Raw genomic sequence first — 27849 nt, 5'->3', positions numbered from 1 at the left:
CTCCCCAGCTTCCACCTCCTGGTTCCCTCCCACATTCAGGATCCCCTTTCTGTGCCCCGCCCCCCTTCCCCCAACCCCCACCCCCAGTCTGTGGCCTGGGTACCCCTGCAATGCATACCCAGAACATCCCAGTTCACTGATATTGACTCAGGTACCCCTCCCTTGCCTGCTCCTTCCCGCCCCAACTAAGACCACAGGCTGAGGGGGTACCTGTGCCATTCCTGGAGCCTCGAGGGAACTGAGGGACCTGGCGCTGGCATAGGGCTTGTGGCCTGAGCGGGGTGGGGGCTGGGCCCGGTGTGAGCAGTACGGGGGAGGGGAGAGGTGGATGGAGGGTGGAATTGGCCTCCCTGTCAGCACTGGTGGGCCCAGGCTGGCTTCTGCTGGCTCCTGGGAGGAGCTTGGCATGCCCTTAGCAGGTCACTTGCCCCCTGCATAGCCTGAGGCTGGACTGAGGTGGGGGTCTGAGTGTGGTCCTGGCCCCAGAACTAAAACATGAGCATTTTTCTGGTGGTGCAGCATCAGTTTTATCAAATTCTCACAAAAATCCTTGACTCAGGAAAGGTTCAGAAGCCCTCACTGAGTGACAAACTCACTCCCCAGCCCCAAGAAAACAATAACCCAGGCCTTCCGGTTTCGTCTGGGAGGTGGGAGTGGGGAGAGGACACAAGGGCTGCACTCATCCACAAGCATGGAGCCAGGAGCTGAGCTGCCCATCAGCCACACATCCTTGCCCTCCACATGTCCCACCCTCCCAGCCCTGGTCAGGCGGAGGCCCCTGAGCTGCCTTCATTTCCGTCAACCACACCTCTGCACAGTCTCAACCACAGCCTCTTTGTTGCTCTGTCAGAGCTCCAGTTCTGCCCTGGCTGAGGCCCTGCAACCCATCGGAACCCTGGGTTGGTGCAGGGCAGGGGGTTGTGCTGATCAAGGTCAAACCTATGGAAGCATGAGCTGCCCTGCGCTGACCCATGGCAGCAAACAGGCCATGCCCCTGTCTGTACCAGCTGGGTCGACCCTCCTGTGTGTTTCTATGACAACAGCTCAACCAGTCAGCTTCCATGCTGGGCTGTGGACAGGAGGGTGAAGCATCACTATGGCTATGGACTGGGGACGGGCCCTCGGGCCCAGCACTGGAGGCCTTGACAGTAGCATGGCCGTCAACACCGTGATGTGTCAAGGCCCTGTTGTGTCCACTGCCTGATTCCACTGTCCCTGTGTCCCAGGGCAGGCAAAAGGACCAACCCTACCTAGAGAGGGGTCAACCTAGGCTGAGAGGGGCAGGGCTCAGTCTAGGGCTCTGTGCCTGACCCCTCACTATCAGGGTCTGCAGGGTGGCAGGTGTGCAGAGGGCAACTGGAGCCCTGTCAGGGTGCTGGGAGCGTAAGGGAGCTGCTGTGGGGCCCATCCACACGCACTGGGACCCACGTCAACCTTCACCATCCATTGCTGCCCCCTTGAGCCCCTCTCCTCCCACCGCCACTGGCTGCCCCCTAGCTGGAGCCCTGGGTCAGGAGAACTTGCCCAGCAGCACCAGCCCTGTGCAGGTTGGCACTCTGTGCCGTAGCATGCCAGAGTCCTCCCCTGCTCACCCTGAGCCCCAGAATGAGGCTTCAGGCCCTGGCCCCTTTACCACCCACAGGTGACCCAGCCCACTTTGCCCTTGGACAAGATCTGTCTGCGCATGGCATCCAGCACAGCAGGGGATGCCCCAAGGCTAGGGGTGGAAGCCCCATGACTGGGCAGCTTGGGGTGTGGCCAGGCCAGTGTGAAGAGTTCAGGACAAGTTCAGGGTGCTGGCCAAGCAGCGTCTGTGCCCTGTGACTCTGGGCCCAGCCCAGCCTGCCCTGTGCCTGTTCCCTCAGATGTGTGACCACTCTGGACTCCTGTTCCGTGCTCCCCCTTACTCCTGGGTCCCTCTGGCTTTGGCAGTGGCCTCGGCAGGGGCCTGCCTCAGCCTTGGCTTCTTCCTGGGGGCTTGAGGCCCAAACCTGCTTCTCCAAGCCCTGCAGGTGTTCCTCCATCTTCTGCTCAGCAGGTGGGGCTGGGCCTCCTAGGGCTCTGAGGTGCCCTATGTGGGGGCCTTGACCAGGAGGTACTGACCCCACAGGCTTTTTGAAAGGTCAGGGGTTGTCATGGAGATGGGGTGGGGGTGGCTCTGGGCTGCTCTCTGTCCTGCAACACCCAGGATGGCCAGTTCTTGGAGTGATGCTGCATTGTGCCCTTGCTGAATAGCTGTGGCCTTGAGACATCAAGGAAGGCCTCACTGAGGCCAGCAGACCCTGGGGCAGGCCACAGGAAGAGCGGGTGCAAAGATACAGGGTTGGAAAGTGTCCCAGGGTCCTACTGGGTGGAGACACAAGGTCTGTGGGGCAGCAGGGCCATGCTGGGGCTGTGTGTGTCTGTGTGTCCAAAGGACTAAGGAGAGGGTTGCGGAGGGGTTGGCAGGCAGAGGTGAGGCCAGGAGGCCCTGTGGGGTCTGAGGTGGAGGAGAGCTTGGATCTGCCTCCTGGGGGTGGGGAGTTCCTCCTGCTCCTCCTCCTGCTGCCCTCACACATGATTTTCTCACCAGACTGGGCCTGGCCTTCAGCTCCTGGGACAAGCCTGACCTGAAGTCTTCCTCTCAGTAGGGGCTGCAAGGACACTGTTCCTGCCACTGCCAGGGCATCAGGAAGGGCATTCATGGAGTGGCCTAGCACATGTCCCAAGAGAGGGACAGGGACCCCTAACACTGGACGTGCATGAAACACACACAAAAAAAACCACCCAACAACTGGTGCAGGAGCAGCAACCATCCAGCCACGTCTGACCTGACCCTCCAAGGGGACCCTGGCGCGGGCCCACCAGCGGTGCCGCCTGCTCCCTCCGCAGTCAGGAGTGGCTCGGGGGTGGCGGTGTCTAAAGGGGCTGGTTGCCATGGCTACCATAGGGTTCCGAGGCCGTCATCTGGTCCCTGCCTCAGCCAATCGGCGGTGGGAGCCCGAGCTGCAGCCTAGAGTCACGCTTCTTCCTTGCAGCCACACAGTGGCCAAGAGCAGGGACCCGCTTCCTGGAGTGGCTCAGAGTGCTCGGACGGACAGCCAGGCCCAGCATGGCGGAGCGCGGGCCGGTGGGGCGGGAGCAGGCACACGGAGCCAGGCAGGTGAGGTAAGCTGGGTGGGCGCATGGATAGACGGGCAGACAGGCAGACAGGTGGACGTGCTCCCTGCTGCCCATTGTTCTTGTGGCTGAGCCCACAGCCCTCAGCCCGCCCCACCCTCTGCACCTTCACCCCGGGCCCCTCTCCCCAGGTATCCCAAGGAAGGGTCATGGGAAGAGAGACAAAGGAAACGGCGCAAGGCAGGATGAATCCCAGTGCACCGAGGTCCGAAAATCGCTCTCGTGGGTCTTTCTCGGCAGATTTCACGTAGAGGCGGCATCAAAGACCCCCAACTGGCCGAGGCCCTGGGCGTAACAGCTGCCCGGCCACTGCTCCCAGGGCTAGGCAACAGGCATGTCAAGGCAGTGCGATTTCAGAAGCATTTTTTCGAGAAGAAAAAAAAAGGCGGAAAAAAAGGAAAAAACGTCCACCTATAACGGGGAGTGGTCAGCCCAAGATGGATCAGAAGCGCCAAATCCCATTACTCGGGACTTCAGAGGACGGGCCCGAAAAGGCAGCTGCGATTAAGAGCTTGTAAATGGAGTGTCCTTTGGAGATCAAAGAGGGACGCGCTCGTGTGTGTGTGCGCGTGTGCACGCGTGTGTGCAGGAACGCGCGTTGAGGGGCGCTGGCCGTGGGGCTGTGCGCCATGGCATGGTGGAGCCCGGAGTGTCACCTGCCGGCCATGGCCGCACTCCATGTTGCAGTGTCCTTGCTGCTGTGTGTGACGTGTGGATGCCCCTGGGGGGGTGGGCCCGTGCAGGCAAGGGCTGGTGCCCACCACCCACACCTGGCGTTGGGCAGCGGGCCCTCTGGAAGGAGGTCCTGCCTGGGCCTTGGCCCCCAACCTGAGCCTCCATTTTCTTCTCCTGGAGTCTGGTCTCGTCTCCACGTTGGGCCCAGACGGGCCTGGCAGGAGCCGAGCGCTCAGGCCCGCCATGGCCGAGCCGGGTGTGAAGACGGGCGGAGGCTGCCTGTAATCACCCCAACCGTCCTGCTGCCCGCAGAGGCTGAGGGCTCCCAGATGGCCTGGCGAGTGTGTCTCGGAGGTTCAAAGCCTCCGTCAGTGCGATTGTTAGGTTATTAGGTAAACTCTGAGAAGCAAATCTTTTAATCCACTGTGGCTAATCCAGTGCACTTTTGTTTGCCATGACAGATTCTGCAGCAACAAAGGGGCCAGAGGGACCCGGCATACATAATCACATACTTACAACTGGTCCGCGGCAGCCGCAGGGCTCCTAGGCAGCCGAGAGAGACATCGAAGGATGGCAAAGTGGAGGGTGGGTGGCGGAGGCAGACCTGGAGGGGTGGGCTGGGGACAGGGGCAGCTGGCCCACCTGGGGCAGCACTTCCCTGCCTCCCGCCACCAAGGCCCCTAGCTATCAGCTCGAGGGGTGGCCCTGGTCCCCAGGACTATGGGGACTTGGCCGGGGTGGGGGCTGGGGGTGGAATGAGATGTGTCAGGTGGAAGGAGGAACAATAACCCTCAGATGGATGTGAGCGCTCACAGCACTGGGAGAGGCCTTAGGGGATGGGGCAGCCAGGACAGGGACAGAGAGGACAGAGGGGGAGTCTGCCCGGCGTGAGGGTCAGTGCAGCAGGCGGGCAGGCAGCCCCAAGACCAGAAGGGGAGTAGCCTGAGGCTGACTGGGAAGGTGGGACTTTACCTGCTGCTTCCAGAAGTTGGGCCGAGGTCTCTAGGAACCTGGCCCTTCCATGTGGACACCAGTGCTCCTGGGGAAATAGCACTGGGGGTGGGCGAGGCCAGGAGGCCCAGTCCTCTGTTTGTGATGTGTCTGAGACCACAGCCGGCGTGGGCTCCATCTCGTGGCCTGGGCCCATTCATGGAGGGTCACACACAGACCTCTGAGGCTAGCAGGATCACGCTGGGACTCTCACTTTGCTAAGGAGGATACTCTGGCTCGAGGAGGTGCCCAGAGTCTCTGGCCGGCCCAAAACACAGGCAGACGCTTAAGTGTCCAGGGAGGCAGGAGCTGGGCGGGTGACGCTGAGGCCCCCAAGTTGGGGAGGTGCTGGGTTGGGGGTGGGTGGGTTGCTCACCCCTCCTCTTTCCCAAGCCCCTGTGGCTGGTGGGAGCCATCTTGGCCATTGAGACTTCGATGCCCATCCTCCATCCCTGAGCCCACTAGACACACCCTCGCAGTCAGAATCCTCCAGAGAGGCAGTGCAGAAAGGTGTCCCTGCTGTGCCCCTCAGCCTGGACTGACAGGACCCCCTCAGGACACAGGGTGAGACCTGAGTTGGGGGTGTGTGGAGGGCACCCTGGCATGGAGTGTGCTGGCTTTGGGGCTTTGCCCTTGACTCCTGGGGGCCGGCAGGCATGAGGGGAGCTGTGTCAGGTCTGCTGGGTGAGTGGTCTGTGCAGGGACCCTGAGACAAGCATGCCACCGGCTTGCGGGGCCTGGGACTCCGGGCTCTGAGCGAGCGGGAGCAAGCAGGTGACCACCGTGCCCGTTTGTGAGCGTACTGCCCACACCGGCAATGGCAGAGTGCTCAGCTCTCCATCTCTGTGGGTGGGACCTCCTGGCCTGTAAGAGGCCAGGGCAGGATGAAGTGCTTCCTAGGAGCAGGGGCCACCAGGACTGGATGACAGAGAGCAGCAGGGTCAGAAAGTGTCTTGCACCACTGAGGTGACCTTGAAGCCAGTTTGTCTGAAGCAAAGCCCTGCTCCTGTCCCCCCACCTCCCTAGCTTGGCACTGGGACTGAGGTTGCTCCTGGGCATCTGTCTGCGGCAGCTTCGGCTGTAGGCTGGCAAGAGAACTCCAGGCAACAAGAGGGATGCAAAATGGCAGCCTGGAGGACACACCTGCCCCCAGGTGGGAAGGGTGAGAGGAGCCAGACACAGGTGGAAAGAGGTGGGGGACCTGCCTGAGGCAGAGTCGGGGCCCTGGGAGGCCCCAGCCCAGGGTGGTCATGGAGCTGGCCAGCCCAGGAAGCTCAAGGTGGCACCTTCTTGCTGGTCCCAAGGCCGACTCGGGGCGACCACGGCAGTCACACCCTGCCTGACACTGCCCCATGGGTCAGCTCTGTCCCATACCCCAGGATCCTCACCTGAGGCTGGCCTCACTCTGATGGATTAATTTATACTGACCGTTGATGGGACGATAGCCTGCTGCAGAGCTTCCTGGTTTTCCTAAGATCTCAACAGTAACGTTGTTGTAGACCTTCTTCCTGATGTGTGAAGAGACTGGAGCCTGCCTTAATTGCCCTCCAGCAATGACCGGTATTAATGCTCTGGGGTAGTTCCTGCCTTTATAGGCACATTCTCTGCGTCCACCCAAGTGGGTACCGTGTGCATGGGCTCCAAGCCTTTCTACTTGGTGGTGTCTCTCACGCCCTTGGTGTGATGTCTCCACATCCTTTGTTGAACTTGTGATGGGGGAACACCTGGCCCTCCTCCCTGAGCTCAGAACTGATGGAAAAAGGACACTCAAGACAAAACATGGAGCCCAGGGGTCTAGGTTCATGGCCAGGAAGGTGGCTGGCCTCTGTGGCTGGGGCCGCCTCTCAGAAGGGAAGTCCACTTGCACTTGTCAGAACTGATGAGCCAAGGCTGCTTCCCTCTCCAGGTCCTCACCTGCCTGCCCACTGTGCACTCCCACTGTGCACACCTGGGGCCAGGCAGAAGAGCTGAAAATGCAGAGCCCAGAAGGGGCTCAGCCTGAAGCTTGCAACTCCCTCCAGAAGCCTGACTCAGAACAGCCCCTCCTTGCCCTCCCCTCCTGGGAGTCAGGAGTTGTGCGGATCTGACGTGCAGTAGCCTGTCTGCGGGGCTCATCCCCCACACATGGCGCCATGCTGGACGCCCCTCAACATACCACCTTGGTGCATCTTGGATGATTCCCAAGGATTAATTCTTGTAAGTGGTCTCCCCCAGCCAAGTGGACAAACATCTGTAAGGCTTCAGAGCTCACTCAATTTCAAATATTCCTTTTATGTCTCAGTTGAAGAAAATGATTTACTTTCTGCTAAGTTTTTTATTTCATTCCTGGAAAGCCTGAACAAATGTCATCTACAGTTTATCACATTAAAGCCTCCTGTGGCAGACTCCTGCCCCCAGGGAGGGGTGCATTTTAAAGGACTTCTGTAGGAAAAGAGGGCTCCATCATGGACTTCCCTGTTCCCAAGTGAGGCTCCCATGGCTCTGTGTCTGCTCTCAGCTCTGGGTGGCTGACGCAGCCCCCCTGCCAGGTCACCCTTGCTCCAGTGCAGGCCCCCAGGGCTGCCCTCCCTGCCTCCCTCTCTTCAGAGCCTCCCCAAGCTCCCTCCTCTGGGCTCCTCCCACCGCCACCCTGCTCCAGCCTTCCCTGAGTGCCCATAGCCACAACCCTGAAGCAGGGCTACAGCATTTCCTCCAGGCTTTCTGACTCCCTTCCTGTCCCCACAGGGCGAGGGCCCCGAGGAGCCAGAGGCACGAGGGCCCTGTTCTGGTCCCAGGGCCTGGGGACATCTGCCACCATGGGCCAGGAGGAGGATGGATGTGGACACGACCCTGGGAGCCTGGCCTGGCCACAGCAGCAGCTCTGCAGAACCAAGGCAAGCATTGGGGGCCCGTGTCTGGGAGTGGAAAGACAGCCTGAGGACCAGTGTCCTGGAGGTCCTGATGTCTGTTCGGCCCACCGAGGACTCCTGCACCCCACAGAGACTCTGTTGTGCCATGATGGCCACCTACTCTGTCTCTAAGGCTCTGTGGCTGAACAGGGTCAGGGGGAGGCTGCAAAGACATCTCCTGTACCCAGCACTGGGAGGCCTGGGGCCATCCCAGCTGGATGTGGGTGAGAGTGACACCTGCCACCAGGACTCTAGTGAGTTCAGCCGTGCAGTTCCTCTGATGTGCTGTCCCTACCCATAGCCCCTGCTCCTGCCCAGCCTGCCCTGGGTGGTGGCCTGGGCCATTGGCAGGCTGGGGATTCTTCCCTGGTGGCCTTCGTCCCTCATTGCTCCCCTTTCCTATGAAACCCTGGGCGTCAGAGGCTGTGCTGAGTCCTGGGAAGCTGGATGCTGGGGGTTGGGATGCCTCTGTGCCGTTCACCCCAGGCAGGGGCCAGCAGTGGGCAGCTGGGTAGGAGGTTGGCTGGTGGGTAGAGTGCCCCAAGCCTGGACTTCTCCCCTTGCCTGGGAGCTATGAGGGATGAGGATGGGCAGCAAGGGTGAATCAGGAGAAGATGTGGTGGCATTAGAGGTGAACTGGGGAGTTGGGGGGGCAGCATAATTGAAGCATGAAGATGGGCAAGTGACCAAATGCACCCAGGGAAGAGCCCTGAAGGTTGCGAGAGCTCCAGAGAGCAGGCCAGGTGAGGGCCGCTGAGGCTAGTGTGGGATGGATGAGGGGCTGGGGAGCCCTGGGCCGGGAGGAGGTGAGCAGGTCCCTGTGTGGCCTAAGCTTCAACTTCCTTGTGTTATAATGTGGGTACAGCCATGCCCTGGAGCTTGTCGGGAGCATTTTTCAAGGTGCCAGGTCTGATATGGCACTGCTGGAGGATGAGGTCCTGGGTGATCATGGGAGTGGCAGAAGCAATTCCTTAGGGGCAGTAATCAATTCCTGGTACCCACATCCTTTTCCTCTGGGAAGGGCTGGTGGTGGGTGGGCAACATGGGAGCTAGCCAGCTGGGCTTGCAGATCAGTCAAGGGCTGCCATGGAAACAGCGAGGGGGAGAAGGGTAGTGGGTGCAGGGATCAGGACACCCAGAAGCCCTTGCTCTCAGGCTGGCCTGGGCCAGTGGGACCCACGGGGCAGTGATGGGAAGTGGAGCCCTTGCCGGGACGCTGGATGGTGCCTGGGAGAAATTGAGGCAGGCTGGACCAGTTGGGGTGGGGCCTCAGCCAGTCCCGCCCACAGCTCTTTGGAGGTTGGGGCCCCTGCCCAAGTGACTTCCAACATTTATTGGATGCCTACTGTGTGCCCTGGTCTTGGCTGGGTCCTGATGGGCTGGGGACTCAGGGAGGGCAGAGCCCACGCCCACCTTCTCAGGGTCCTGGCTGCCTGGGGGGCAGCAGGCACGGAGCAGGGGGACAAAGAGGCTGGATGTCACCAGGGGCTTAGTTCCTAGTCAGCCGGGCTGTGCTCTCCAACAGCCCAACTCCGGGACACCTGCTTTCTTCCGTGCCGTGGGCTGTTGGTGGCCGTCCTCCTGAGAGGGTCTTCCCGTTCAGGGAGCTCCGAGGCTGTGGCAGGCCGGCTGGGCGCGGGTCGGGCGTGTGGGTGCCGACCTGGGGAGCCCTGGGCCGGTGGACACCGTGTGGGCAGCAGAAAAGGGCTGCAACCTGGCGTGCGCCCGCGGTGCGCCTGGGGACCGCCCATCTGCTCGGTGCTCGGGCCACCCTCCCGGACCACACAGCCCCAGGGGCCCAGCGCAGTTTCCGGCGCCCCCTCCCGGGTCACCCTTGACAGCGTCCTGGCACCGTCCACACCACGGCCTCTCCCCAACCGACACATTTGATCACGCCCACTCGCCCACGCTCTGCGTCACGCCTCGGGTCCGCCTAGACGCTTTTGGCCCCGCCTCCACGCTCAGGGTCCACTTCTACATCAGGCCCCGCCTCCATGCTCGAGGCTCCGCTCCCACGCTCGACCTCACCCGCTACGCTCTTCGCCCTTCCCTGCGCTCCGGTTCCGTCTAGCGCTCTCGGCCGGGCTGCCACTCTCTTGGCCCCGCCTCCACGCTCCGGCCCCGCCTCCACACTAGAGGCTCCGCCCACCACAGTGCTTCGCTCTGTCACCGCTCTCGGGGTTCGTCTGGTGTTCCCGGCCCCGCCCCACGCTCCTGGCCCCGCCCCACGCCCATGGCCCCTCCCCCACGCTCTTGGCACGCCCCCGCGCTCCAAGCCCCGCCTCACGCTCCGGGCCCCGCCCCCGCACTTCCGGACGGCGCCGGCGGGGGCGCTCCGGCCTGGGCTTCGGCGCTGTGAGCTTCGGCTCCCGGCTCGGGGAAGCGATCGCGGCCGCTGCCGCCGCCGCCGCCGCCGCCGCCGCCGCCACCGGACCGGCCGGAGTCGGGCCGGAGCCGCGTCCCCGCGGAGCAGGCCGGTGGGAGTGGGCGGCCGGCCTTGGCGGCGCCCCCGCGGCCTGCCCGCGCCCGCCTCCGGGCCGCCGCGCCGCCGCTGCGATGGGGGCCGCCCGGGGCCGCGCCCCCGCCCGGTCCCGCCCGCCGCGTCGCCGCTGAGCGCATGGGCCGCGCCGCGCCGCGCCGCTCTGGGAGCCGGTCCCGGGGCCCCGCCGCCGCCGCCGCCGCCGCCGCCGCTCGGGTGAGTATTGCGGCCGGGCGCGCATTCCTGAGGGGCGCGGGCCTGTGCGGCGCCCATTGTAGGCCGCGTAGGCCGGGCCAGGCGCGGGACCCGGAAGAGGGGCTTGGAGGGTGTGCGGGCTCCGAGGCTGTGCGGGCTTGGAGCGTGTGAGGAAGGTGTGTGGGTCCACTCTTGGGAGGTCGGGTGTGTCTAGGAAGGGATGCTAGCAGGTGATGCAGAAGGCAAGGTCTGTTGACTCTGGAGCCTGTGGATGGGGAAGAGTGGGATTTGGTTCAGAAGGGGCAGCCACTTGCTGTAGGTGAGCTGAAGGGGGTGAGGAATACTCAGGATTGTGAGAAGGAATGGGGGGTCCTCCTGGAAGAGACCAGGGTCTGCAGCTGATGTGTTTGATTGGATGGTGACGGTTGCAGTGCTGTGGTCTGTGGGCCTGGGGCATGTTCGGCCAGAGTGGGTGGGGTGCAGAGAGATCCTGGAGATAAGCAGGACAGTGGAGTGTCCCTTCCCCTCCCCCAGCAAAAAGTAGAAATGAGTGAGTGTGAAACCCAAGGAGGGCACTCTCTGAGGCAGAGGTGCCTGAATCTGGGTCTCTGCTGTGGTTTGGCTTGCTTGAGGGGCTATACTCTTTCAGGTTGATGCCTCGCCCCCAAAACTCTCTCTTGGGTGTGTATCTGAGAATCTACCTCTGCCCTACATTTTGGAATTCAGTCGCTCATGAAACCAGAGCTGTATAGTCAGGACAGTGAAACTTACAGCTCAGCCTCGAGGACAGAAGAGAAAAATACATTAGTCCTTTGGGGATTTTTCTCAGCCCATCTCTAAGATAATTAATAAAGAGTTATTGTGCATCTCAGCCCCTCCTTCTTGCTTGTACTTAACGTTCTCTGCTGCTTCAGGAAGAATCTCAGATGTACTTGGACCAGGCCCTGTTTTGGAGAACTTACACAGTCTAAACCTGACCTCCCAAGATAGCAGTATCTGGGTTTCAGTTTTAGGAACTTCTATTCAGGGACAAGGATGGGAAAGCATGCAAAATACAATGTTTCTGTTTGATTTTTCAGCAGGTATTGATGTTTCTTGGATTTCTAGTTTCAGAAAAGCTAAGTGGATTTTTTGGGTTACATTAGTCATTGAGGATTTAGGTGGTGGGGGAACAGATTACATGTAAAACAGTAGTCCCAACCCTTCAAGACTTTAATTAATGGACAGTTGGGAATATGTCAGAATCATGCTCTATTATTTCCACACTCCACATAAATCAAAAATTTTAAAGTTCTATCTGAGTAAAATAAATAAATATACACACACGTATAGCATTGAGCTGGCTGCCATGGTACCCAGAGGGTGCACCTAGGCAGTGACTGAAGGTGATTTTAAATGAGTTATCAGAGTTGTGGATTCCTTTTATGGAATCCCTTTACTGATGGTGGTTACAGGCTGTTGGCCAGATTCCGTGTTTGTGGGCGTTTGACTCTAACCTGAATTAATGTAACTGCTTTATCTGTGGTATGTATGTGTGTGCACACTGAATGCTTGCTGTACTTCTCCGTGGGAACCCAGATATTTTGGTAATTGGAGCACGTTTCAATAACAGCAGTAATTTGGAGAGATGTTCGTGTGCTTCCAGGGACACCAAAGGTCTTCTGTCATTTGACAGCCAAAAATATATGTGAAGTTTAAGAAATGTTTCTTCTGGGCTATGAAAAAATAATTTAAATGATTAGGGGGACGTGTTCACACAAATCAAAAGTTAGGCTACCAAGACAGCACATTTTTATAATAAAGGGCTAGATCTTGAATTTGCTGCTATTTCAGCACCTGTGAAGAGCTGACATTTGGCGTCTATGACAAGTGTTGTTTTCCTTAATGTTAATGAATTAGGTGTTTATTGGTGCCCATTAGTTGCAAGACGTTGTGTTAGATGCTGTGGCCCCTGCAGAAAATGTTTAAATCAGGCTGCTACAAATCATTTACATGGAAGACATAAGCACTTTAAGAGATAAGTGACAGTGACTTGTCATTAGCCTCCTATTAGAACGCAGTGACTTGGTTTTTTCTCAAGGCTAGTGAACTAGAGTATCTCCATCTGTAAGGCTCAGAGCACCAGGTGCGGGTCCTCTTTCCTGAGATGGTGTCCCCGACAGGAGGACACTAGACATCCATGAACTGGTGTGGAGACATCAAAGGTGCTCATTCCGTGTTGATGGGACTCAAAAAAAGGACTTTGCAGTTGAAGTGGTCCACGAGCAGCAGAGTGTCACAGCCCGTGGGCCTTGACGAAGGAGCAGGCTGTTCCTGCCGAGGCTGAGATTGCAGCCTACACTGTAGTTTTCATACAAAGTCATTAGCTGCAGAACAATAATTGTGACCCATCCTCCATCTCTAGATGCTTCTAGCTGTTGGCAGCTGCTGGCAGGTGAACTGAAGTGTGTGCAGTGTGAGAATGCAGGTACTGGGGCAGATTACATGCAGGCCAGGACCCAGAGTGTGGAGAGGTGGCTGGGGAGATCCACGCCTTGTGTTTGTACCAGGTTTTAGGATTTCACTCTGCTCCCTCTGGCTTGTTCAGTGCTTTAGGCATTTGGACCTGTCATGCTTCTCTCCAGTCTCCTTCTAGGCAGACCACTTACATCCAGCAGGCCAGGTGGGGAGGTGTAGCCTGAGCTCGTGGGCTCAGTGACAGGGAGGACCAAAGACCATGGCAGAGTCCCGGTCCAGGACAGTCCTCCCTCATACAAGACAGGCATCTGACAGCAGAAACAAAACCCATAGTCACCTGACCTCTAAGAGGGTGGGTAATTTGTTTTTCATTTTATGGAGTTGAATCATGTGAGCTGTATGCTTCCTTGGCTAATTGTGTTTGGATTTCGTTTGTTCTATACCTTCTCTGCTCCTCAGAGTACTCAATTGTCATTTGCTATCAGAAGGACACTTTCCTTTTAAGCAAGGTTTTAAAGTCGAGAGCAGCTTTCTGATGAAGCGTTTTTGAGACTGTCCACGGGAATTCCCTGACGGTCCAGTGGTTAGGACTCCGTGCTTTCACTGCTGAGGGCCTAGGTTCAATCCCTGGTCAGGAAACTAAGATCCCGCAAAAAAAAAAAAAAGACTGTCCACATCATTGGCAGCGTGAGAAGGCCCCTGTGCCTGTGCATGTGAGTGATGTCCTTTGGTCACTCACTTGAAGATGCTGAAAACGACCCACGGTTAACTGCTCTTTTGGGCGTGTTGAGACTTAGAGGAACAAGTTGCTGTGTGTTCGCATATGTTGTGAGGCACAGTAAGTGTGAAGTAATGGGGCAGCAGGAAGCACAGTGGCTGTGGGCCTGGAGAGTGTGGAGTGGAGAGCAGACCGCCTGCCTTCTGGTGAGTGATGTGCCATATCTGAGTATCACAGCGACCCTGTTCTACTCAGATACACATCCTCGTCTTTCATGTGAGGTTTATACAGCTGGGAGGACCAGAAGCACCTCTCTTTCCTCCAGTCCTTCTGCCTTCCTGGAGCCTGAGGAGAGGGACTGGCCATGCAGCTCTGTAGCTGGGATGGGCTGCTAGTCTCTCTTTGTTCTCACAGAATGACACTTGAGGGTAGTGGCGCTCTCTGTGTTCTGGACATTCATTTCTTAGTGCCAGAGGCATTCCTGTAGTTGGAAAAGTTTCCAGAAATTGTTCTAATATAGTACAAACCTTTTTTGTGACAAAAGATTGAAAATTTAAACTGAATTTCTGGCTTTGAGTTCGAGCGGGAGGGCATCATTGCGAGTCTTGTCTTGAGAAAACCTCTGTGGTCATGTTTCCATGGACCCACCTTTCCTAATCCTTGTCCTCTTAATGGTTTCAACAGGACAGATTGATTCACTTTGGAGCTGTAAGTACTGATGTATTAGGGTGCAGCGCTCATTGTTCATTGACGCACAGAGTCCCAAAATGAATATCCAAGAGCAGGGTTTCCCCTTGGACCTCGGAGCAAGTTTCACCGAAGATGCCCCCCGACCCCCAGTGCCTGGTGAGGAGGGTGAACTGGTGTCCACGGACCCCAGGCCCATCAGCCACAGCTTCTGCTCTGGGAAAGGTGCCGGGATTAAAGGTGAGACTTCAACAGCCACTCCGAGGCGCTCAGATCTGGACCTGGGGTACGAGCCTGAGGGCAGCGCTTCGCCCACCCCTCCGTACTTGAAGTGGGCCGAGTCGCTGCACTCCCTACTGGATGATCAAGACGGGATAAACCTGTTTAGAACTTTTCTGAAGCAGGAGGACTGTGCTGATCTCCTGGACTTCTGGTTTGCCTGCAGCGGCTTTAGGAAACTGGAGCCCTGTGACTCGAATGAGGAGAAGAGGCTGAAGCTGGCCAGAGCTATCTACCGCAAGTACATCCTCGATAACAATGGCATTGTGTCCAGGCAGACCAAGCCAGCCACCAAGAGCTTCATAAAGGACTGCATCATGAAGCAGCAGATTGATCCTGCCATGTTCGACCAGGCCCAGACGGAAATCCAGTCTACCATGGAGGAGAACACCTACCCCTCGTTCCTCAAGTCCGATATTTATTTGGAGTACACGAGGACAGGCTCGGAGAGCCCAAAGCTCTGCAGTGACCAGAGCTCCGGGTCGGGGACAGGGAAGGGAGTACCTGGATACCTACCCACTTTGAACGAAGATGAGGAATGGAAATGTGACCAAGACGTAGACGAAGACGATGGCAGAGACCCTGCTCCCCCCGGCAGGCTCACGCAGAAGCTGCTCCTGGAAACCGCCGCCCCGAGGGCCTCCTCAAGTAGACGGTACAGCGAAGGCAGAGAGTTCAGGTGAGTCCGACCCGAGGCCTCCGTTTCTGTGCTCACCTCCAAGACCTGGAGAACTAGCAGGGAAAGGTCTTGTCCTTCAGCCCCAAAGTGGGTGGACTCCTGGAGCTGGGGCAAATTGTGGTTTTACTCTTTACTCATGATGCCTTCACGTTTGTCATTAGATGTTTTTAATGTTTGTATTTTGAGGGCACTTTTATCAAGAACAGCCTAAAATATATGGCTTTGTAAGTCATTAGGAACATTGGAATTCTTAGAAGTGATATGACATTTAAACCTTACCCTTTATTTTTATTTTTTTATTTTTTAATAAATTTACTTATTTATTTATTTATTTATGGCTGCGTTGGGTCTTCGTTGCTGCGCGCGGGCTTTCTCTAGTTGCGGCAAGCGGGGGGGCTACTCTTTGTTGCAGTACACTGGCTTCTCATTGCAGTGGGTTCTCTTGTTGCAGAGTACGGGCTCTAGGTGCGTGGGCTTCAGTAGTTGTGGCTCGCTGGCTCAGTAGTTGTGGCACACGGGCTTAGTTGCTCCGCAGCATGTGGGATCTTCCCGGACCAGGGATCGAACCTGTGTCCCCTCCATTGGCAGGCATACGCTCAACCACTGTGCCACCAGGGGAGTCCCTAAACCTTACCCTTTAGCAGTAAAATTTGTGTCCTCTTGCACAGAAGGTGGTTTACTTGGCAGACATAATCCTTTTGGCTGAATAAAGAGAAGAGTGGACATTTCAGTGCATCAGTACGCAGAGAATTCTGGATCATTGCATTTTGTAACTGTCTTATAAGGTTCTTCCTAGAGGTCAGGGGGTGGGGTGGTGGTGAGGAGGCTGATGTGCTTCAAGTTGTCCGAGCACTTTGGGAACTTCCAAAGTGGTTGTGGCTCCAGGATTGGACCTTTCTCCCGCCAAGAAAATGAGTTGTGCTGTTGTGTATTCAGTTCCCAGCATTCTGAAGTTGTGATCACAGTCTTTGCACGTGGGCACATATGCGGCTTTGGAGGCGTGGAGTGGTGCTATCGGGAAGTTGTTACCACTTTGGAAACCTGTTTCTTCGTTCTCTTTTCTGTGGTTGCTGGAAGTTTATTTGGTCTCAAGTTGGAGCCTGTTGCCGATTTTAGTGGGCACTTCGGTTCTCACTCATTTCCCTGTAGCTGGTTCTGGATACTCCTGCCTGTGAAACTTTGAAAGCCTGGAATTCCTGTGGCCCTGCTGATTTAATCAAGAGTCTGCAAGCACATCCCCAAGTGCTGGGCCTCTCCCGTGGAGTTAGTAAAAGCGCAGATCACTTCTTCAGGCTTACTGTGGCAGAGAAATTGGTCACTTGCTGATAAAACACAGGATTAAACATTTTTAAGGTTTAAATGTCCTTTAAGTGATGTGATTGAAGATACACTGCTTAGGTAATTTTTGTGGGCCTTTTGCTCACACTGTCTTTAAACTTTATTGATTTAGCAATCTTTTTAGGGCAGAATATGCTATAAAATTATCCTGATAGGTAAGGCTAGTAACTGACACAGCTTTTCAGACCTAACCTTTAAGTTGTCATATTTGATTAGAACAGTTTAAAAATGGGATTAAATTTGAGGCCTGGGCTGCAAGGAAAAACAAATTGAGCTCAATTCTGATTTCTAATTTTAGAAATTCCTGCGTGCCACCCCTCCCCCAACCAGCCAGTCTGCACACTTTTCAGTTCTCAGTCGGGGGTCGGTCATAGCAGCAACTTTGCTTTTTTTCTCTTTGGTTTGCTCTATTTGTAATAAATAACCTTTACTATCAAATTAATAGAATATGTTGCTGTAAGGACTCGTACATGTTCGTTTTTAACTTGCCTCTCTTGGAGCTGCTGGTGGCCGTGGGAGTCTGGCGCTCACGAGTCCTGCCTGTGCTCAGACCCCGTCCTTCTGGGGGCTGCCTTTGCGGTTGTGCGGGTGGACAGTCCCCTGTGTCAGGGTCATTGTTCATCAGCACTAGCAGGATATGGAGTCCACCACATTCTACTTGCTCTGCAAGGGTGTGCAGTTAGGATGCATTAGTGTGAAAGTCACAGAAAAGCCAGCCCACCCCGGCTTAAACACTGAAGGGGATTGGTTGGCTCAGGTAAGTGAAAAGTCCAGAGGCAGGCCCAGCTTCAGATGTGGTTTGATTCGGACTCCAGCCATTTTTCTTTCAAAGACTTATTTCTTTTTTCGGAGAAGTTTTAGGTTACCAGCAAAATTAAGAGGAAGGTGCAGAGGTTTCCCATATACCCCTCCCCCCACACATGCACAGCCTCCCCCACTATCACCATCCCCCACCAGGGTGGTCATTTGTTACAGCTGATGAGCCTACACTAATCACCTACAGTCCATAGCTTACATTAGGGTTCCCTCTCGGTGACTTGTATCTATCACTCTAAACAGGGTAGTTTCCTTTGTGCTCGGCGTGTTTAACTTCTCCAGCCCCCAACCCCTGGCAACTACCGATCTTTTTACTGTCTCCACAGTTTTGCCTTTTCCAGAATACCATGTAGCTGGAAGTATACAGTTATGTAGCCTATTCATATTGGCTTCTTTCACTTAGTAATATGCTTTTAAGGTTTTTCAGTGTCTTTTCGTGGCTTGATAGCTCATTTCTTTTTAACACTGAATAATATTGCATTGTCTGGATAGACCACAGTTTACTTATCCATTCACCTGCTGAAGGACATCCTGATGGTTCCAGTTTTTGGCAGTTATGACTAAAGCTGCGGTAAACACCTGTGTGCAGGTTTTTGTGTGGACGTGAGTTTTCATTTCCTTTGGGTAAAATATCAAGGAGCACAATTGCTGGATTATATGCTGAGATTACGTTCGTTTTTGTAAGAAACTGTCCCGTTTCTGAATGCTTCTTTGCCTCTGCCTTCCTGCGGCCAGCTTCGCTCTCAGGTTGGCTCCCTTGTTTTGTAAACAGATGCTTCCCACTGAAGGAACGTTCTGCAGTTTGCCCTGAGTGGCTGGGGGTGCTGTGTGCCAGTGTGTCCTGCCCACTCCAGCATAATCACTGTGCAAGGGCTGAGGCTCTGCTCTTGGGCTTACACCAAATAGGGCCACCCCAGAAGAAAAGTGGGGTGCCCCATTCAGACAGCATCACCACTCTCCAGCAGGGGGAGTGGTCCTTCAGGGGAAGATTGGGGTCGGGGAAGGGAGGAGGAGAGTGGGTAGTGAATAGGCAGCTAGTGAATGCCCGCTGCCAGGAGGAGGAGCCGGGTGGGAACCTCAGCTCAGGGGATGTGTTTCCTGCAGCAGCAGGTGCTTCTCTCAGCATTGATTCTGCGTGGAGGAGTGTGTCAGCCAGGAGGCTGCTCCCACTGTGCTCGCTGGTGTCGTCCAGGCTCCCTGTTCCCTGGCGGGAGGCCTGAGCAACAGTCCTCATTTGCTTCACATGTGTGCACACGGCTGTTTTTCAGATCTTTTCAGATCGCTGACTTGAGAGATGGTAAATGAGCCTTTTATGTGGGTCTTTGTCAAAACTGAGAAAACAGGGATGCCCCTGGCTTTTTTCTGCATTTATCCTAGTCACCTGCGGTGACTAGGATAAAGAGCCCAGGGCTGAGGGGTCACAGAATAACTTGCTGCTCTTCTATTCTTTGTGTGGAAGACTTTCACAGTCTTTATTGCCCTTTTTCAGTGGAACTTTGAACATAACTTTGGTTGGTTCATACGCACCATTTAAATTTGGTGTGAATTGGCAGAGGGTCCTCTGAAGGTGTTTTGCTGTTTATATACTTAATGCTTTGGCCTGGGGGACCAGGGTCTGTAAGACATTAGCAGGCTCAGAAGCTTGGCCTGGCCTGGCCTCCAGGGGCTGTGCTGGGCCTGGTTGGTCAGGCCTGAGTCAAGCCATCTTCAGCCCTTCAACCACCTGTGCTTAGCGATTGCTGCTGGTTTTCTTTTGTCTCTCTCTCTCTTTTTTTTAAAAAAAAATTTATTTCTTTCTTTTTGGCTGCATCAGGTCTTAGTTGCAGCACGCGGGAGTTTCGTTGCGGCTCGCGGGCTCTTTGTTGCGTCGCACGGGCTTCTCTCTAGTTGTGGCATGCAGGCTTAGTTGCCCCGCATAGCATGCAGGATCTTAGTTCCCCGACCAGGAATCGAACCCACGTCCCCTGCATTGGAAGGCGGATTCTTAACCACTGGACCACCAGGGAAACCCCTTTCTCTCTTTTTTTAATTGAAGTACAGTTGGCTTACAATGTTGTCTTAATTTCTGCTGTACAGCAAAGTGACTCAGTTATACATATATATGCATTCTTTTTTTAAATAAATAAATTTATTTATTTATTTATGGCTGCGTTGGGTCTTCGTTGCTGTGCACAGGCTTTCTCTAGTTGCAGCGAGCGAGGGCTACTCTTTGTTGCGGTGCGTGGGCTTCTCATTGCTGTGGCTTGTCTTTGTTGCGGAGCACGGGCTCTAGGCGCGTGGGTTCAGTAGTTGTGGCTCGCGGGCTCTACAGCACAGGCTCACTAGTTGTGGCACACGTGCTTAGTTGCTCCATGGCACGTGGGATCTTCCTGGACCAGGGCTCGAATCTGTGTCCCCTGCCTTGGCAGGCGGATTCTTAACTACTGTGCCACCAGGGGAGTCCCAAAATATGCATTCTTTTTTATATTCTTTTCTATTATGTTTTTTTAAAGGCAACCCAATTTTTATTTTTATTTTTTAAAAATATATTTATTTATTTTTGGCTGCATTGGGTCTTCATTGCTGCGCACAGGCTTTCTCTAGTTGTGATGAGTGGGGGCTACTCTTTGTTGTGGTATGTGGGCTTCTCCTTGAGGTGGCTTCTCTTGTTGCGAACACAGGCTCTAGGAGCACGGGCTTAAATAGTTGTGGCTTGCGGGCTCCAGAGTGCAGGCTCAGTAGTTGTGGTGCACGGACTTAGTTGCTCTGTGGCATGTGGGATCTTCCCAGACCAGGGCTCGAACCCGTGTCCCCTGCGTTGGCAGGTGGATTCTTAACCACTGTGCCACCAGGGGATTCCTATTTTTTATCATTTAAAATATTTATTTGTTTATTTATTTGGCTGCACTGGGTCTTAGTTGCAGAATGTGGGCTCTTGGTTGTGGCATGTTTAGTTGCAGCATGCAGGCTCTTAGTTGTGGCATGCATGTGGGATCTAGTTCCCTACCAGGGATAGAACCTGGGCCCCCTGTATTGGGTGCGTGGCATCTTACCAACTGGACCACCAGGGAAGCCTCTCCATTATGGTTTATCTCAGGATATTGAATACAATTCCCTATGCTCTTCAGTAGGACCTTGTCTATATCGCTGCTGTTTTTTTAAAAAAAAATATTTATTTATTTAATTTATTTTTGGCTGCATTGGGTCTTAGTTGAGGCATGCAGGATCTTTTGTTGTGGTGTGTGGGCTATCATTGTGGGTCGTGGGCCTTCTCTCTAGTTGTGGCGTGTGGATTTTCTCTTCTCTAGCTGTGGCGCGCAGACTCCAGGGCGCATGAGCTCTGTAGTTTGCGGCACACGGGCTCTCTCGTAGAGGAGCGTGAGCTCAGTAGTGGTAGCGCGTGGGCTTAGTTGCCCCGTGGTGTGTGGGATCTTAGCTCCCTGACCAGGGATCAAACCCACGTCCCCTGCATTAGAAGGCAATTCTTTTTTTAAAAAAGATTTATTTATTCATTTTATATGTATATTTTTTATTGCTGTATTGGGTCTTTGTTGCTGCACACGGGCTTTCTTTAGTTGCAGCGAGCGGGGGCTACTCTTCGTTGCAGTGTGTGGGTTTCACGTCGCGGTGGCTTCTCGTTGCAGAGCATGGGCTCTAGGCGCACGGGCTTCAGTAGTTGTGGCTCGCGGGCTCTAGAGCGCAGGCTCAGTAGTTGTGGCGCACGGGCTTAGTTGCTCCGCGACATGTGGGATCTTCCTGGAGCAGGTCTCGAACCCATGTCCCCTGCATTGGCAGGCGGATTCTTAACCACTGTGCCACCAGGGAAGTCCTAGAAGACAATTCTTTACCACTGGACCACCAGGGAAGTCCCTCACTGCTGGTTTTAATGTCTAACAGCAGCAGATGCTTTCCATTTCTCTTCACTACCTCCCTCACTGAGAAGTTCCCTGAGGACAGGGTCCAGCTGATATTTCCTTATGGCTTCCTGGTGGGCCAGCCAGTGAGGCACTCTTGGTCAGGGCTGGTCATCGCGGCCGTGGCCGGAGAGTGGAGCACAGATGGTGTTTGTAGCAGGAATAACTCAGCGACTTGTGGGTCCTTTGAAGGGTGGGTGACTAACCCTTCCTCTCCAGACTGAGGAACTACCTGACTTGTTTGTTGCCTTATCAACTGTATTTCTGGTAAATGGCTTAAAGGAAATGTAAAAAGAGGAAGCACCCAAATGTGTATAGTTTCATGTGGAAGGTGGAAAAGTGAGATTGATCTGGGGTTTCTGGTTGGCATTCCAGTGCAGCGGGTGGGGTTGGGGCGGTGACTCTGGCACTTGGCTGCCAAGGGGCTCCACTCCAAAGGGTGGCGGTGGCCCTGGTGGTGGGGGTCTCAGGACACTGGTCCTGTTAATAGTGAGGCTGTTTGATTTGACCTTCAGCAAATACTCTTCACTGTTGAATTTTTAGGTCATTTGTGATGGAAGGTGACTCATTTGTAAAGTGTGGCTCTCCCTGTGGCCTTCCCCCTCTTTCTTCCTACTGCTGTGCTTTTAGTCACTCTTAAATGTGGGGCACAAAGCTAGGGAAGAGAGCATGGCCCTGCTGCCAGTCCCTTGTCACCTTCCAGGTATGTAACTTGTCCAACTGGATGAATTCCTTTAACTGAACAGATGATCCCAAGGTTGTTCACTGGAGATGTTTTCAGACAGGCCCTAGTGTGCAGCTGTGGGGCTCTCAAGACAGTTGACAGGGAATTCCCTGGCGGTCCAATGGTTAGGACTCCACGCTCTCACTTCCTAGGGCCTGGATTCAATCCCTGGTCAGGGAACTAATATCCCACAAGCCATGTGGCGCAACTGAAAAAACAAAAAGACAGGAGTTTACAAATCTTCCCATTCCCCTTGCTGGCTGAATGGGAGAACATTAATCTCGGTGGTTTCACTTAAGGACCCCTCACTTGGTGACTTTTCCACAGGCTGTGTCTTCTGGGTCAGCCTTCTCCTGGTTGTGTGATGGTGGGGAAGTTGCTTCACCTCTCTGAGCTTTTCTGTAAAAATGGGGACAATGAAGTAAGGGCCTGCCCAATGAGGTTGTCAGGGAGGTTCTGTGAGCTGACCCCTAGGGGTGCCCGCACACAGCAGGCTCAGTGCACACAGCAGGTGCTCAGGGAGTTTCACATCCTTGTGTGGTTCTTCATCATCATCTGAACTTAGTGGTCTGCTAGATGTTGGTGAAATTTGTATCTGGGTTACAAATGATTTCAAAGTAGCGAATGACACATTCCGATTTTAATAATCATATTTCCTGAGAGTGAGGCATGTTAATTCCCCACCCCAAACCTGCTCCTCTCGTGGCCATCCTTACCTCCAGAAGTGGCACCACCATCTACCAGGTCAACGTGGTCCACCTGATTCCCCATCCGAATGTATGCTGAACCCTCTGCCTCTTGCTGTCTGCACTCCGGCCCCCCCACCCTCCTCCTGGACCCGCAGAGCCTTCTGGGTGAGCCTCTGCCGCAGTCTTTTCTCCCCACAGTGCCCAAACGGACCTTTCTAGATGCAGGTCTGACTACGCTCTTCCTTCTTCCACGACGCGGGGACTTCCCACTGCCCCTGGACTGCACCCCAGGCTCCTGTGACACAGCGTGTCCACGGGAGACCCTGTTGTGGTACCAGCACACTGTGAGCATTTTACATGCCTATCAGTGGGGGGGGGAGGCTGGCTAATAAAAGTTTTTAAACTAGTTACAGGAGAGTCAAAAAATATTTTTTCTCTGTTTTAGTCATATAAAACTCTGTAGCCTTTTTCTTTTTTTTCCTTTTTATTTATTTATTTATTTATTTATTTGGCTGTGTAGGGTCTTCGTTTCTGTGCGAGGGCTTTCTCTAGTTGTGGCAAGCGGGGGCCACTCTTCATCGCGGTGCACGGGCCTCTCACTATCACAGCCTTTCGTTGTGGAGCACAGGCTCCAGACGCGCAGGCTCAGTAGTTGTGGCTCACGGGCTTAGTTGCTCCACGACATGTGGGATCTTCCCAGACCAGGGCTCGAACCTGTGTCCCCTGCATTAGCAGGCAGATTCTCAACCACTGCGCCACCAGGGAAGCCCAGCCTTTTTCTTTTAATATTTGTTTGTTTATTTATTCATTTATTTATTTATTTTTGGCTGCGTCAGGTCTTAGTTGCGGCACGTGGGATCTTTCGTTGCAGTGCAGGGGGCGTGCGGGCCTCTCTCTAGTTCTGGCGCATGGGCTCATTAGTTGCAGCACATGGGCTTAGTTGCCCCACGGTATGTGGGATCTTAGTTCCCCGACCAGGGATTGAACCCACGTCCCCTGTATTGGAAGGCGGATTCTTAACCACTGGACAACCAGGGAAGCCCCAAAACTCTGTAGTCTTTGATGACATGTTTCGACAAAGTCCGGGAAGTGCAGTTAGCTGTCAGCCTGAAGAATATTGGAATAGAGAGGCCCCTTTGTCTGGGGCTCCACGTTGGTGGGTTTATGAAAGGGAAGCGCCTACAGAGACAGCGGTCTGCGAGGCCCACGCCGCCCGTGGTTCTGCCGCCTGGCCGCTGGGTTGGGGAGGCTGGGCTGGCGGCTGGTCACGTGTGTCTTCTGTGCATCAGCTGCTGGGGGATCAGCCAGTTCGCAGGTTTGTGCATCAGTTAGCGTCACAGAGGCTGGAATTTGATTCATACTCACTGGCTCTGTTATTCTCTTCTAGAATCCTGACTTCATTTACACCAGTTTACCCAGCAGTCATTAGAAATAATGGAATTTGGCCAAGTAGTGGTTGTTCATTTAGGAAAGGAAGGCAGTCTAATAATTCTTTCTTCAGTCCAGCTTGAGGCCGAGTATGTGTGTGTGTGTAAGAAAATCGTTGCTTTATTTTTCCCCCATGTCACATCAGTACAAATGCACGTTTTTGTGAGCCACTCAGTGTCCTCTCAGAGCTCATTAATTCCAAAAAGTGTTTGCTCTGAGGAAACAACTCAGTAAATCTCTTCAGTCCCTTCCTGGAACTCAGGCTGGCTGTCTGATTTTGTGAAAATAAACGCAGTCTTCAAAGAGGCCGTTCACAGGACCTTGTGCGTGCATGTGAAGGGCTTCAGGCTCACCCCTCCTCACCCCTCCCCTGGGTGGATTACAGCCTCAGCCCACAAGCCTTCTCAGAACTGGTGAAACTCTTTGTAGCAACTGGACTCAGCTCTTTAGTTTGGACCAAACTCCTCCAGTTTTGATGATGGATAGAGGTGAGCCCTGCGTTGTGTGGCTGGGTGGGCACCCTTCTCAGCCCCCAGCAGCAGGAGGCTCCCATTCCCTGGCCCTCTGCTCATCCAGCCTTGTGCCCTTCGAATCTTTAACGTGCTTTTATCTGGTATTGACCCTCTCTGGATCACCGGCTCATTTTTAGTCTGTAGGGCCAGTGTCTTCTCTTGAACAAATGTTTAAAAATAATCATAGGGCTTCCCTGGTGGTGCAGTGGGTGAGAGTCTGCCTGCCGATGCAGGGGACACGGGTTCGTGCCCCGGTCCGGGAAGATCCCACGTGCTGAGGAGCGGCTAGGCCCGTGAGCCATGGCCGCTGAGCGTGCACGTCCAGAGCCTGTGCTCCGCAACGGGAGAGGCCACAACAGTTAGAAGCCCACGTACCGCAAAAAAAAAAAAAAAAAAAAAAAAAAAAAAATCATAAAGAATGTTGCGTGTAATAGCCAGCAGTTAGAGTAACTTGAATGTCTAATAGCAGGATTGATTGCACAGGGATTTTTTTCTGCATGGTTGGAGAACATAGGCTTTCTATTTTCTTCTTTTTGTTTTTCGACATTTTCCAAATTCCTATAGAACATAAACCTTCGTAATTCGAAAGTATGTTATTAAAATATATACAAAGATATATCACAAGAGGGTGTGAATTATGTGCAGTTTTTCAACAGCATATTTTTTCTTTTAAAAGGATGCATATAAATGTTTCCTTTTAGTATGATCTTCGGTCTTCTTAATGTTTGCACTGCTATACCAGTTTTGTTTTGTTTTGTGTGTTTTTGGCCACATTGAGCGTGGCATGCTGGATCTTAGTTCCCTGACCAGGGATCAAACCCGCACCTCCTGCATTGGAAGCACAGAGTCTTAACCACTGGACCACCAGGGAAGTCCCTATACCAGTATTTTAATTAATTTTAATTTTTATTGAAACAATGGAGAGAAGGAAAAATTCCAATAATGCTAAAAGGCTGATAACTAAATTTAGCAGTCTCATGACCCTCTGGCCTTTCCAGGATGGCCGCTTCCAACTGTGTCTTACCCTAGTGTATTAGCTCAGGCTGCCAGGACAAAATATCATAGACTTGGGGGTTAAACAACAGACATTTATTTCTCACGGTTCTGGAGGCTGGAGGTCCCAGACCAAAGCGCTGGCAAGGTAGGTTTCATTCCATTCTTCTCATGGTTTGCTCACATGGCCTTTTCTCAGTGTGTCTGTGTGGAGAGAGAAACAGCTCTCCAGCATCTCTTCTGGTTAAGGGTAATGAATGATCCTGTCAGATCGGGGCCCCACTTTCATGACTTCATTTAACCATGTGACTTCCTTAGAGGCCCCATCTCCAAATACAGCCACATGGGGGGGGTAAGGGCCTCCACATCAGAATCTGGGGGATGTAGACTCTCAGTCCATCACACCCCCCTTTCTGAGTGATGTGCTCATACTGCTGTCCTTGGGGCATCTGCCCTGAGCCAGTCTCTGTGGATGCTCTCCTTTCCCCACCACCTGGCCTGATTATTAACACATTCTGGGTTTGGTTTACATCCATATTTGGTGTTTTCATTGCTGAGCCAAGTTGGACCAAGCATTTTCTTTCTTGTGCCATTTTTGTGTGTGTGTGTTTTAAAGTTATGGTTGTTGAATTTTTTCATTTGATTTTCTGACATAAATCTTCCCTTATGTTGCATTGGCTTAAAAAGTCCCTGTCAAAATACTTCTCATTACTTTTCTTATTTTGGAGCCTGTGTTATTTAGATGTGGGACCATTTGGAATGATCCTTTAAATTTTGTTTCTTCTTCTCCTATTTTCTGTTTGTTTTCTTTTGTTGTGTTTTCAGCTCTTTCTACTAAATTTCTCTTGCTCTTGTTTTCTGAATATATACTCTAAAAAGACGAAATCATCTTTTTTTTTTAATTGTTCATGGATCAGCATTTAAAAATCTTTCTGGTGTTGACCTAAAACAATATAACAGCCAGTTATTTTACCAGAAAATGGGTTTATTGCAAAGAATTGCAATTTGGGACATGCAGTCTATAGCAAACCACAGACAAGTCCAGAGAACAAAGGAGAGGAACTTCTTTTATACAGGAGAAGGAGGAGTTGGGAGGGGCTGCTATAAACAAAGAGCCCATTGGAGGAAACTGGGAGTTCAGAGTACAGTGGCTTTTCATTGGCTGAGCTGTTGCCAGGCAAAGAGAAATTCTCTCTCGGTCCTGCTGGGTGGTCCTTCTTCATGTTGGAGTTGCAAAGGTATGTCTCTTCCTGTTGGGTCTGCAATTGATGATGGTAGGGTGTGAGGGCTCCCTTTCCTGGCCTCCCAACTCCATTTTATTATTTTTATTTATTTATTTTTTGGCCACACTGCCCAGCCTGTGGGATCTTAGTTCCCCGACCAGGGATTGCACCTGGGTGCTTGGCAGTGAGAGCATGGAGTTCTAACCACTGGACTGCCAGGGAATTCCCCCATCTCCATTTTAAGTGAGGGTTCTGTGTATTAACTTTCACATTAACATCATGCCCCTACCCACCCCTCAGTAGGGAGACATGATGGGTTGTGTCAAGAAGTCCTGCATATGTGGGAGAAAGACTGCTCCTTTTTCCTATGGTTATAGAGCTGGGCCTAGTTTGCAAAACTTATTTTAAATACAAATGAGAATTCTTTGGGAAGTCAGTGAAGGAAAAGGAGATGTGGAGCACTGCTGTTTAGCGATGATCTAATGTGATGACTGTAAAATATGTAATTTGTAGGTGGTAACATTGTGGAAGGATTCTTTTTTTTTTTTTTAACTCATGTCAGTTTGGGAAGAGTTTATTTATTTATTTTTAATTTATTTATATTTAATTTATTTATTTTTGGCTGAGTTGGGTCTTTGTTGCTGCATGTGGGCTTTCTCTAGTTCCTGCGAGCGGGGGCTACTCTTTGTTGCGCTGTGTGGGCTTCTCATTGCAGTGGCTTCTCTTGTTGCGGAGCATGGGCTCTAGGCACACGGGCTTCAGTAGTTGTGGCTTGCGGGCTCTAGAGTGCAGGCTCAGTAGTTGTGGCCCACAGGCTTAGTTGCCCCGCGGCATGTGGGATCTTCCTGGACCAGGACTCGAACCCGTGTCCCCTGCATTGGCAGGTGGATTCTTAACCACTGTGCCACCAGGGAAGTCCGATTCTTTCTTTCTCAATGAGAATTCTCTTTGGGATGCCTTTAGTACCCTTGAGATTATTCAGTGGATAAAAATTATATGCATACATATAACTTGTCAGGAGCACATT

The 27849-nt window shown here is 53.3% G+C and overlaps 1 protein-coding gene across 10 annotated transcripts in view; it reads left to right on the top strand.

Annotated features, from left to right (window-relative positions):
• The first annotated feature begins 84 nt into the window (after positions 1-84).
• AXIN1 (axin 1) overlaps positions 85-27849 on the top strand; it is a 63568-nt gene continuing 35803 nt past the window's right edge. For 4 of the 10 annotated variants that reach the window (XM_060124706.1, XM_060124705.1, XM_060124700.1 and 1 more), the window contains exon 1: positions 14246-15206. In XM_060124706.1, the coding sequence (XP_059980689.1) occupies positions 14329-15206 (878 nt within the window). In that variant the 5' untranslated portion in view covers positions 14246-14328. Of the gene's footprint in view, positions 4420-5850; positions 7021-7548; positions 7698-10367; positions 10408-14245; positions 15207-27849 lie in introns of those variants that run through there. The other 6 variants (XM_060124702.1, XM_060124704.1, XM_060124703.1 and 3 more) reach the window with 6 other exon arrangements.

This window comes from Lagenorhynchus albirostris, chromosome 15, assembly GCF_949774975.1.
Source record: "Lagenorhynchus albirostris chromosome 15, mLagAlb1.1, whole genome shotgun sequence".
Taxonomy (NCBI): Eukaryota; Metazoa; Chordata; class Mammalia; order Artiodactyla; family Delphinidae; genus Lagenorhynchus; species Lagenorhynchus albirostris.
This window is presented reverse-complemented; position numbering and strand designations above follow the sequence as displayed.